At 30.2% G+C, this 12,739-nt stretch overlaps 1 protein-coding gene across 1 annotated transcript; it reads left to right on the top strand.

The window, feature by feature from the left end:
* Positions 1-2,023: 2,023 nt before the first annotated feature.
* On the top strand, positions 2,024-6,852 carry LOC103486590 (monodehydroascorbate reductase, seedling isozyme-like). The gene is made up of 10 exons (XM_008444594.3): positions 2,024-2,361; positions 3,234-3,305; positions 4,253-4,304; positions 4,416-4,496; positions 4,802-4,920; positions 5,013-5,232; positions 5,361-5,479; positions 5,563-5,688; positions 6,153-6,293; positions 6,416-6,852. Exons 1-10 carry the CDS (start codon positions 2,311-2,313, stop codon positions 6,737-6,739), a joined length of 1,305 nt encoding a protein of 434 aa, XP_008442816.1. The 5' UTR covers positions 2,024-2,310; the 3' UTR covers positions 6,740-6,852.
* The last annotated feature ends 5,887 nt before the right edge of the window (positions 6,853-12,739 follow it).

The following is a 12,739-nucleotide window of genomic DNA, read 5'->3' as shown; positions in this document are numbered from 1 at the left end:
TTTTCTTTTTATTTAGCTAACGAGAGGAATACACTATTTAGATTGACTTGGCTTCTTAAAAAAAAAAAGAAACATTTATTTTAAGATGTGTATATTTTTAATATTCCTAAACATTCCAAGCAAATCGTTTTCACAAAAAGTTGGGACTTTGTTAAATTTCATGCCCAACTTTTATGTTCAACTCAAACTTTTTCTTTTTTCATAAACAAAACAAACGAAAATATCATTAGAATTTTTAAAAACAATAACACTAGATTAGTTGCATGGGTACGGAACAAAACAAGAGTTGATTGCTATCCCTATCCGAAAGACTCGAACAAAGTTCAACTCAAACTTTAAAATTCAAGTTGAGTTAAAAGTGGTTGTGATATACTAATAAATAATTTGTTTTAATAAATAAAGAAAAAATAGATCTTTAATATTTTTTTCGGAGTAACACGAAGTATTTGACGGTCTGTAATGAAACGAGATTGTTATGTAACGTAATCAAACTCATATTTAGATATAGATCGAGCGTTTTAAACTTATTTTGTAATATGAAACTAATTACCTTCCAACCGTTTCACACTTCACCATCTCTTTAGTTTTCCATCCAAAATTTCCAACATTCATCCAATTCCCATTAACGTTGATTATGGAAATGCAATGCCAACGGAGCGTAAATGTGTTTCCAAGAGATGCTTTGGGCCCTCGGATCCAGTACCCAGTTGGGCCAGCTATAAGCCCAACAAAGGCCCATTAATTTCCACCAAACAAAAGTTGACCCGGTCTAAGCTCGAGTCAAAGTCAAAATTGGGAGGTCAAATAGGGGCAGTTAGACTGTTCTCGACTTTTGGTTAGATAACACCAACACAATACCATTACCATGCTTTGCAATGCAAGACAATAACAACAAACCGTATAAGAATCTGTTCGTCCTCGTTGAATTTGGTTAAATAATAAACCTTTTCTTTTTATTAAAGAAAAATATCGAATATGTTCCCACATTTTTACAAGAAAATTCATTAACAAATAATAAAGTTTTTTTTTTCTTTTTTAAATTAACAATAAACTAAAATGAAGTTTTGTTTTACTAAGACATATAATAACTTAAATCAAAATCCCCAACAACGTGAACCTGGACGTTGTTATGTGTGTAAACACATGAAATAGAAGTCAACAAAATTTTATTCCATCATGTTACACGTGGCAATACAGGATTGGATATCAAATTCTTAATTATTAAACATTTGACCAGCCATTAAAAAGAAAAAAAAAACATTTTCGTTTTAGGGGATTTAGATCAATCTAAAGAGAAAAATATATTCTATCTATTGAATGGGAAATATTCCCCTTACTTAAAATTTTGTATTAAAAACTTATTTTTAAGTCTAAAGTTTAGATTTTTACTATACATTGATAATTCATGGATTATTTAAATATTTAAAAGTTTTGAATAATATAATATATTTTGAAAGTGTTTGAGATGTCGTATTTATTATTATAATATGTAGCAAGAGTGAAATAGATTACGAAGTTTTTTAATTAATTATATCTTTGTACTGGTTAATTTTTTGGGTAACTAACTTTAAATATTAGCAAACATAACACATTCATTCACAAGTAAAACTATAAATTAACTATTTTCTTTCTTTTTTTTCCTTTTTTTTTAATGGCATTGACCACTTGCCTTTGTTTCACACATTTGACTTTCTGACGTAGTTGATGACGTGGCAAAGCTGGTCGTTATTTCCAGAAGGTGCCATTTTTCGGACGACGATTTATATTCAAATTGGGAGCCGCCGGATGCGGGTCCCGTTTTGAAAATGGACTGCTTAGAATTTGCCACGTGGAATACTCCACCTACACTTTTTTTTTTTTGCATTATTTCTTTCATCTACAGCTAAAATTTAAAATACCTACCCCATAATTAATTTAAAATATTTTATATCAATTGTACTCCTAATCATAATTAATATGAATCACTTTAATCAGATAATTGAAACAATTTTAAATTTAATTTTAGTGTCCTAAAATTCAGTCACCCTCCACCTAAGAATAATTCTCGTAGTAGGTTATGTTTAATTAAGAAATTGTTGAAGCAAAATTATTGTATTAATTAATATAAATTTTGAATTAATAAGGAAATTGGAAATTTTCGAAAAGTAATTAGAGATAATTTATCTCTGTTGTAAAACAGAAAAGGCATAATTTATTTATTTTTGGCTTTAAATATGTAACCAATCGCGCCCAAGTGATTCATTTCGTTTTCATTTTTCGCGTCTTTCTTTTGAAAAGCACAAGCAAGGGATCTTTTTTTACTCACCAATTATGGCGGACAAGAGTTTCAAGTATGTGATCGTCGGTGGTGGTGTCTCTGCTGTAAGTTTCTTCTCTTCCATCCATCGTTGATCGTCTGATCTGATTTCTGCTTGTAATCCTTTACTTTTTGTTTCATGTCGTTTTTGTTTTTCGCGGTTCTTTTGTCTGATTCAGATCGCTTTTTGGTCTTTTGATTCTTATGTTAATGTTGAGTTTATGAGTCATGGATATGAAATTTGAGGCGTTTAGGCGTTTCATTGAATTGGAAGTGAGTTGTTGATGCTTTTGCTAGTGTGATCTGTAGCTGTGGTGCGATTGTGATTGATTCCTGTTCTTTTCTATGTTTCCTTTTTTTGTTTTGTCGAAAGTTACTCTAAGGATGGAAGCTTGTTTCTTATACTCGTTATTTTGATTTTGAACGTGTTACGTACTCGTTTTGTTTTGGCTCAGTGAGGAAATGTCGTGAATCTTTTTCATTGATTTGTTTGTTATCCGAGAAGCTAGATTTCTGGAGAAATGTGTAGTGGTTGAAAGTTTTGGGAAATTTATGTTGTTCGTCTATAATTTAATTGAGTGAGTTAGTTTTTGACTTGGAATCGAATGGAATTATTGTCCTCCAAGTTTAACAAGCTGAAATGAAGCTTGGGATATCTTTTTAAATCAACTTGTCAAAAAATGTAAGGAAAACAAACCCATATTTATACAAATACACTTTTAAATTTTGAGATAATGTTACCATTTTGTAATTTGTTTGTGATTCTTTTGCTGTCATGCCACGAGACGCAATTATTTTGTTTGTTGAGACTTGGGGTCTTTCAACGCGTCATCTTTCTCCGAAATTTATGCTGAAGGGCTTTCAAGATCGCACCTATCTCTCTGACGAACAATTTGTTGTTTCAATCTTTATCAATACCACTTTTCTTGGTCTTCAGGGATATGCAGCGAGGGAGTTTGTGAAATTGGGGCTTAAAGCTGGCGAGCTAGCAATTATTTCCAAGGAGGCGGTATGTTTTCATTTGCTGCAAACATGAGAACTTTTTCATTAGCCTTTTGGTTTTTTCATGTATGCATACAATTCCTTCTTACTTTTGAAGGCAGAGACCACTGAACTTAACTCGAAGCCATTGATTTGTGTTTCTTCATCGTCGTATAGTTAAAGTTATCCTTGTATTTAGAAGACGAATCGACATAAACCCCACATGTAAGCTTGAACATAGCGCTGAGAATTCTGTGATTAGTCTCATATAATATGGTCGTACACGATCAAGTTAGACCATGACTAGAAATGATTAGAATAGAGGATCGATAGTTGAGAGATGGAAGTGGGTAATATTTGAAATGAATTGCAACCATTACCTAGGTTGAAGTGAATTTTAGAGTCTGTTGCTCAAAATGTCATAGGGATGCTCGTAGCACTGGATAATACGGACAACAACCACTGCGTCTTTGCAAATTAAACTACTATTGATGAAGAAAACGACACAAGATAAAAGGTAAATGGACGCAGTGTGGATGAATCCAATATGAAGGAAATTAAGGGAAGACAGACTGAAGGAGCATGGAAAGTCCCACGTCGAAGTAAATGACTTGGCTTACCAAAAGGGCCACCTTACTGATTTGCATTCATTAGCTCAAAAATGTCGATGAAAAACTGCCATCTAAATTGTTTGTCTTCTATTAGATTTTCCAGAGAATAATTGTGTCCAATCCAAACATCAATTAGATTTTCAAGAGGCAGGATGTTCAAGATGTTACTATTTGAATAATTGTGTTCTTTGATTTTATCTTCTTGAAGAGCCAGCAGGATGTTCAGAACATTTTGTGCTTAGCATTTGTAACTTCACATACGTTACTATTTGATAGTTTTTACTTTGAACCATTTTCAAGATGTTGAATTAGAAAGTGGGATCTTGGTTTACATTCTTCCTAAATATTCTCCGTTATTGTGCAGGTTGCTCCTTACGAACGCCCTGCTCTTAGTAAGGCGTATCTCTTCCCTGAGTGTAAGTCGTTTATCATGTAAAAATAATTTGCAAGAAGAAATTTAAAAAATTTCCTTGATCTTATCTATTCTTCGGATTTCACATTGCAACTTGACAACTTTGTTTCTTCAGCTCCTGCTAGACTTCCAGGATTCCATGTCTGTGTTGGAAGTGGAGGAGAGAGACTTTTACCAGGGTGGTACAAAGAAAACGGTAATGGTTGCGTTGTTACCTGCTGCTAAGTTAGCCGATGGTTGCTTTTCTAATTGTAAAATTTTGGTTCTAATTGGTCTGAATCTTCCTATTTCTGTTGTAATTATAGTATAGCTCAATTACTCACCAGTTAGGAAGTGTTTTTGTAATCCTTCGGTGTGTGCTTTTGTATTTTCCTTTTTCTACTTTGATAATGAAAACTGTTCCTTTTTAAGAAAAAAAATTGCAACTCTTTAACTAGATTTATATGTTGACATTACTCTTGTTAAATGTCTTCTGATTGTTAAACTTCTTATATACTTCAGGGATTGAATTGATTCTTAGCACGGAGATAGTGAAGGCAGATCTCGCTGCGAAGGCTCTCACTACTGCTTGTGGTGCAACCTTCGAGTATCAAAATTTGATCATTGCAACCGGTTCCACTGTATAAGCTCATCCACTTACATTAACCACTGGAACTTCAGTTTATCTGTTCTCATTTTAGATTTAACTTATGACCTTTTTGTTGTCTTGCAGGTCATAAAATTGTCAGATTTCGGTGTAGAAGGAGCTGATGCTAAAAACATCTTTTATTTGAGAGAGATTGCCGATGCTGACCAGCTTGTAGAAGCAATTAAATCAAAGAAGAACGGGAAGGCGGTGATTGTTGGAGGAGGTTACATTGGTCTTGAACTTGGTGCAGCTTTAAAGATCAACGATCTTGATGTTACCATGGTCTACCCCGAACCGTGGTGCAGTAAGTACTCACTACTCAATACAGAACGGATGGTTCTTTGACCCCATTTCCTACCCCCTTTACTCTATAGATATTTTTTTTCCTTCTTCCAAGCCCTTAGTCTTCTCCTGTGGCTTGTGTTGCTGCAGTGCCTAGGCTTTTCACATCTGGCATAGCTGCTTTCTATGAAGGTTTCTACAAAAACAAAGGAATCAATATAATTAAGGGAACAGTAGCAACTGGTTTTACCACAGATTCAAATGGAGAGGTTCGTAGCCTTGTTATTTTATCCCTCTTGCTTGTCGATGATGCTTTTTAGAAAACCAATGAATCATGAAGCGAATCTTTCAGGTGAAGCAAGTCAAACTCAAAGATGGCAGGACTCTTGATGCCGACATTGTTGTTGTGGGTGTCGGAGGCAGACCCTTGGTATCTTTGTTTAAAGGGCAGGTCGAAGAAGATAAGGGAGGCATTAAGGTTAGTATTGTTAATTTAGCTTTTCCTCGATATATTTTTCGAGAATCAACATTTTTATAATATTGTTTAAGCTATATAACTTATTTAGGTAAAAAGCTTTTGGTTCCAAGCTGTTAAAAAGTTTAATTTGTAATCGTTGCGTTATGAAGTTCTATTTTGGTTTCAATGATGAAAAATATTGGATATGGACTATAGACGACGCTCCCATTTGTTTTTAGAACTAATATAACCATCAGAAAATTTCTCATATGGACAATGGTAAAGATAAAATAATACCATGCATAGACAATGAAATATCAAATTAACCTATATTGCATAACATGAGTAGTTGCCAATTTCTTCTAGCATTTCAAAATTCCTTGTCTTTCCATCTGTTTCATTTTATTTTGTTTTCGAAATACCTCTAATTTATATAGATTTGATTGTGAAGTTTTCACCACTCATGTAATAGTTATTGATTTCAGACCGACGGATTCTTCAAAACAAGCATTCCTGATGTGTACGCTGTAGGAGACGTGGCTACTTTTCCTTTGAAGCTATACAACGAATTGAGAAGAGTTGAACATGTCGATCACGCTCGCAAATCTGCTGAGCAGGCTGTGAAGGTATGTTGAATCCCTCGACATTTTTATTTGATGATTCGGAAGATCCTAATCTATCATATTCGTGGAACATTCGTAACTCGTTATCTTATCTTAACCTTCTTTTTCACTCCATTTTCATACAGGCCATCAAGGCAAAGGAAGAGGGAAAATCAATTGAGGAATACGACTACCTTCCATACTTTTACTCTCGCTCCTTTAATCTGGCATGGCAATTCTATGGTGACAACGTCGGTGAGACCGTCCTATTCGGAGACAACAACCCGGAATCTGCAAAACCTAAGTTCGGAACCTACTGGATCAAAGATGGAAAGGTAGTTGGAGCTTTCTTGGAGGGTGGAACTCCAGATGAATACAAGGCCATTGCCAAGCTTGCACGAGTCCAACCCCCGGTCGAGTCCTTGGATCAGCTTGCCAAAGACGGCCTCTGCTTCGCCTCCAAGGTTTGAAAACTTGTTTGTATTTGTCAAAAATGAATTTGAGTTTGCTAAATGCTTGTAATGTTCATAAATATTAAGTTTGGTTTTTTGTTTCCTTTTAATGCAACAGTTTTTACATTTTATTGTGCTTTGATCGATTCTGAGTATGGTTTGCCTTTGCGTTACCACATTATGACTTTCAAGTTGCCAAATTACATGCATATTATTTCATGATTTTAGTGTTCTTATTACTAGGAGAAAAGAAAAACATTTTCTTTTATTATTCTTTGATTTTCTGTTGGGATTTGCCATATACTTTGATCCTTTTTTTCATTGGGTTTATCCTCAAGGTATGGTTCACTAAAGTCTCATTAGTAAAACTTTAGACCAATTGGTCATTGTCTATCTTTTGGTATGTACTTTAATCATATCTTTCTGTCTCGAATATGTTCGCAAAGTTAAAAGTATATAAAGTAATTCCCACACTTTTCAGCAAAGAAAATTTAGATACTATATAGTCTATATCACCCATTTTTTCAATATCGGAAATGAGACAACAAAATAAACAAAGATCTAAATCACTTTAATCTATTTTTTAGAATTCCAAATTTAACCTCTCCTTCTCTAGGAAAAAATCTCAAGATTAATTCTTTAATTTTTGCCTTTTTCTATTTGGTTTACAACTAAAACTACGTTTTTTATTTTATTAAAAGAGAGGTAGTTTTTGGTTTAGTTCTGGTTCTTGTGCATCGTTTGTTATAAACAAATAACAATGAGTATCATCGACAATTTTACAATCATTATCATATAACAATTTGTATAGTTGATGCCAACTTGAGCTTAGCTAACTTCAATTAGGTAAGACTTGTTAATTTGCCATTTCTATAAATCAATTAGATAAGATTTGTTAATTTGTCATTTCTGTAAATCAATTAGGTAAGACTCGTTAATTTGTCGTTTCTGTAAATTTAAAAATGTTGATCCTGTATTCCATTTTCAGCATGCTATTGAAGTAGGAGGAGAATTTCATTAAAAGAAGAATAATTTAAGTATATTATTCATATTATTTTCTATGTTTTTGTTGTTTATATTTTAAGTATATTATTCATATGGATTCAATACAACTGCGATGAGTTGTCCCCATTCCTCCTCCCCCCCTTATCCTCAACTCTCAAACCTCCAACCAATATTCTATATCCAATCATCTAATACAATACATAATATTTATGATATGTTTAAAGATTCAACCATATGCATATGTAGTTGTCAGTCCTATATATGTCTTATATAGCTCAACCCTATATATCACATCATCAAACTCATTAAACATCAACACAACTTCGAATCGGTTTGCAGAATATATTCCATATTCTCATCTCAAACTACTCAACTTCATGAGAATATCTATTTTCACTCATTCTTCATTCCTCACCTATACAAAGATTCTTAGCCTTACGTAGAGACAAAAAATGGACACCCTAATAAATGTTGAAACAAAAGATTCTGTTATGAAAGTAGATTTATTTTGGAGATCATCTTCATCTCAGTAAGGAACTCATGTGATGATGGATAAGAAAGAGAGGTAGCAACAATATTTTTCATTTTTTTCCCCTGGACATTAAAAAAAGGAGCAGTAGTTTTGTATATGATTACGATAATTATTGAAAAGAAAAGGTGTTGTATTTATGTTAATTGGGGCTCATAGCTATATCCCAAAAAGACAAAAAGAAAGGGACAAAAATCCTTGTCATTTGGCCTACATAACATGGAAATAAAGATAAAGAGACTTTGAAGTCTTTTTCATTGTGACAAGTACTTATGTTAGTGATATACAAATCAAAGGACTCACTATTGCCACTTGTAGCCCTTCTTTTTTTTCTTTTAATTAATTAATTAATTTATTGATCGATTTCGAAATCTTAGATGATAGAGAGAATGCCTATCAAAATATGCCTTTGACAATATAAACTATGATAGACAACAAACATTTAGAGAAAGAGAGCGCTAAGGGGGATCTCATAACTTTAGTTTCTATATGTTCAAACTCTAGTGATGTTGATTCAAAAAGTTGTATTGTTTCGTTTTTTTCAAATACGTGTTTAGTAGACATTTCATAAATTAGATTATAGTTTAAATATTTGCTTACGTGTGTATACAGAGAAATTATAAAATGAAATATTGTATTTTTTAATATTTTTATCCTTATGATGTATGTATTGAGTTATATAGTTATAAAATATTAATAATTTGATTATATAATTTCATAAATTTTTTTTTTATAATTTTATTTGGACTTAAATTTTTTATAAATTAATGAAGGTAGAAGTCAACCCATAATTAATTAAAAAGTTATGAACAATCTCATGGCAGACAAAATAATAATAAAAAATAAATAAAACAAACTTTTTGTTGGGTATGATATGGTTTGATTAGGTTTTCATATATCTAATTTTTATTACATATAGGGATTATTTAATTCGACCAACCAATAGTAATATATCAAAATCATGATTTAAATTGAAGTTAATATTTAATAGAGTGAATATAGGTATGTCTATTAATTTTTTTAAGTACAACAATCGAGAGTAAAATTAAAGTTATAACATAATAAAACGATTATGTAAATATCAGTTTTACTATTAACCGTAGCTATTTTCGATGTCTACGATTCGTATACCTTTAATTCTCTCTCTTTTTTTTCTTCCGTCACCGTCTCTCTTTGGTTAAGAAATGACAATGAAATTCCAACTTCCTATCTCTAATATGATATAAATTATTAAATAGGAAAAAACACTAATTTCTAAACCACTTTTGGTCCCTTTCTCTATCTTTCATCATCTCTCTACTTTAATTATTTACTATATTCATTTTAAAAGCATATAAAACTTATCCAATTATCCTTTATATGGTTTTGAAAATTGTATATCTACGCTATCGTACAAAAAAGAATTGATACATACTCTTTTTCTTTGCGATCGAAAGTTTTAATTATTATACTAAAAAATCATAACTTTATTTTTTTTCTTTAAGTCAACTTTGGAGATCGGGTAAAGTAAATAATTAAAATTTTAATTATCTTATTGAGTTGGTAAACGGTGTAGTTTTGAATTAAAGATTTTGGGATAATTGGATTAGAATAATTTAGGTTAAAAGTAGTAGATGTTTTCACGTGGAAATGAAATTGAGATAAAAGCATGAGTCGGTTTTATAGCATCCATATTTTGAATATAAAAAGTCAAAAATCTTTTTTTTGTTTTTACAAATAAAATCATACACAAAAGAGACAACCAAAAAAGAAAAGTAAAAAATGGGGCCAAGAAAAAAAAAAAAAAGAGAAGAAAATATGGATTTCTTTTTTTAAAAAAATATGTAGTGGTTAAAAATAGTAGTCCAAACAACATCATGATTTGGGTATATGTGCAATTGATTTATTTATTTAATTAATTAATTTAGGATCACAATGAAGTTGAATATTCAACAAATGAAGATCACAAAAATTTAGAATAATAATAATAAAAAGGTTTATTCTTGAAAGGTCACATGGAGAAAAACAAAATTCTTTAAAAAGGACAAAATCCATGTATGTCTCTTATTTTAATTTAATTGAAACCTCTATCTAAATAATTATATTGATATAAATTCTAATCTCTCCTTTTTTTTTTATTAATTAATTAAGATAGTTGATTGGTATTTAGTGATTCATAATTATTTTTATTTAATTATATTTAAAATGAACTCAAAATTAAAGCATTTAGACAGTTTAACTCAAATTCAAACTAAATAACGTTTATACTAATGTTTAAATTTTTTCATTTTGTCGCGTAAAAAATGGACCGACTTAATAATAATTTTTTCTCAGAAAACGAGCAACTACAATATTTCTAAAATTTGTAAGGTTATACCCTTTGAACTTTAAATCAATAGGAATCTAACCATTTTTACTTTCAACTTTAATAAGTGTGGTGATTTTTACTCCATGATAAGTTTTTGCTCCAAATAGTGTTAGGAAAAAGCTTGTTCTTACGAGATTGATGAATTATAAAGCGAATATTTTTAAGTATAACATAAAAGAATTGAAACTATTTACAAATATAATAAAATTGATTACACTCTCAATAATTCATTTACAATTATTTATTTTAAGTGGAACCACGACTCTAATATTCTGGTATAATTTTTTTTTCCAGCTCAATAAATTGTCCTTTTAGAGATCCCAACTTTTTCAATCTGATGCCATCTATAACACTTTTTGAATAATTGAACAGATGAGAAGTAAATAAGGTGGATTTATACGAATGTAAATAGATCCAAATAAATTTAACTCAATTAATATAAACTATAGGTTAGAATGCAAATTGACGAAGAAAGGTTAAAAAAAACCATCGTACTCGCTCCTACCTCACCTTTTTTAACAATAAAAAGTATTATAGTTTTATATCTATTGATTCTTTATTTTATGTTATCCACTATTTAAAAGTGTGTTCTTTTAGTTTCAAAACTTCAAACTACGTTTCAAAACTAAAGCAAAATTGTTTGTAAAAATTTGTTTAAAAATTAGAGTATTTAATTAGAAAAATAAAAAATTATAGTACGTAAGATATATCAAATAAGACTTACATCATTTTTTAAAGTCAAACGAATTTCAAACAAGACTTTGCTTTTCTCATTTTCAAATGTCTAGATTTAGTTTATCTACTTTCAATAATCATTTGAAAAAATATCGAGATTTACTAAATAATAGTAAATGCATAAAAAAAACATAATGTATTAATGTGAATATGATAAAAAAAAAAGTTATAGAGCGAAAACTAATAATTTAAAAAGTTGACAATTAGATATTAGAGACTATTCTTACGATTTATCGAGATTACATAAGTATATAGACTAAAATAAAATAAATTTAAAATTTGGATATCAAAATAGAATTTAATCATTTTTGTTGTATTATTATTATTATTATTGGATGGCTATATAACTGTTTAACTTTTTTAGAAAAAGAGTTACAATTCAATTCTACAACAACTTCTAATATTGATGTTGGCATGTGATTTGTCCATGAAATACATACATCATGTGAGAAAATTGTAGGTTGAAATAAAAGTAAACCTTTATTTGGTGGGAGCATGGAGAGACATGTTCATCATTGTTGATATCACTAAGGAGACCAACTTATGTACTCTCAATATACTTTCTAAAACATTAAATACATTTCCCCTTCAACCCCACGTCGTAAAAAATAAGACAAAAATCGATATAAGCATTCAAGTTCAGTTTTGTAGATATTGCATTATTTATGATGTCAAAGATTGATAATTGAATCTGTAATCTTCCAAAACTTTTGAATTAACGATAGACATCAACTTTTAAACACTAGTAACTAAACACTTGCATAACCTGTGGAATTTTATAGTTATAATTTAAAAGTTTTTAAAAATGATTTTTAATCATTTATAAAATTTTATTATATTCAAGGTAAAAAAAATATTGAAACTATTAACAAAATATAGCAAAATTCATCAATTTTGTTTATAGGCTAAAAAATTCTCTATTTGTAGTACAATTGTAATTCTCAAAATATCTTGATATAATCTTTCATTGATTTTTTTAATCTTAAGTTTATTTATTTATTTTCTCCCTATTTTAGTTTTTGTTTTACCAATCGTATTCACATTAAATCTAATATAAACATAACTCCGCACCGTATTAGTAATTTTGATATCAAAAGTTCATAAATCATATCTCCTCACACTTTGATCAAACTAACAATAATAAAAAAAATGACTAAAAAATTCCAAAAATTTTCCCCAAAAGATCAAACAAATCTATTATTATTATTATTATTATTATTATTATTTTAAAAAAGTAAATTGAAAGTAAAAAGAAAAAGGATTTGAAGGTTTTGAATAAAAAAATTAAGAAAATAAAAAGAAAAAGGAAGACTTTCCCAATGCAAAGAGAAAAAGTATGGTCAACCGTCAACACCCTCCACCCCACGTGATCCTTCCACCCTCTTTCCCAAAAGGCCAAACC

This window comes from Cucumis melo, chromosome 4, assembly GCF_025177605.1.
Source record: "Cucumis melo cultivar AY chromosome 4, USDA_Cmelo_AY_1.0, whole genome shotgun sequence".
In the NCBI taxonomy this organism is placed as follows: Eukaryota; Viridiplantae; Streptophyta; class Magnoliopsida; order Cucurbitales; family Cucurbitaceae; genus Cucumis; species Cucumis melo.
This window is presented reverse-complemented; position numbering and strand designations above follow the sequence as displayed.

Excerpts from the sequence above, each read along its gene's own strand:
- LOC103486590 (XM_008444594.3), top strand. The coding sequence starts at position 2,311 with ATGGCGGACAAGAGTTTCAAGTATGTGATCGTCGGTGGTGGTGTCTCT. Across the intron at positions 3,306-4,252 it reads CAATTATTTCCAAGGAGGCG|GTTGCTCCTTACGAACGCCC; the intron begins GTATGTTTTCAT and ends GTTATTGTGCAG. Across the intron at positions 6,294-6,415 it reads CTGCTGAGCAGGCTGTGAAG|GCCATCAAGGCAAAGGAAGA; the intron begins GTATGTTGAATC and ends ATTTTCATACAG.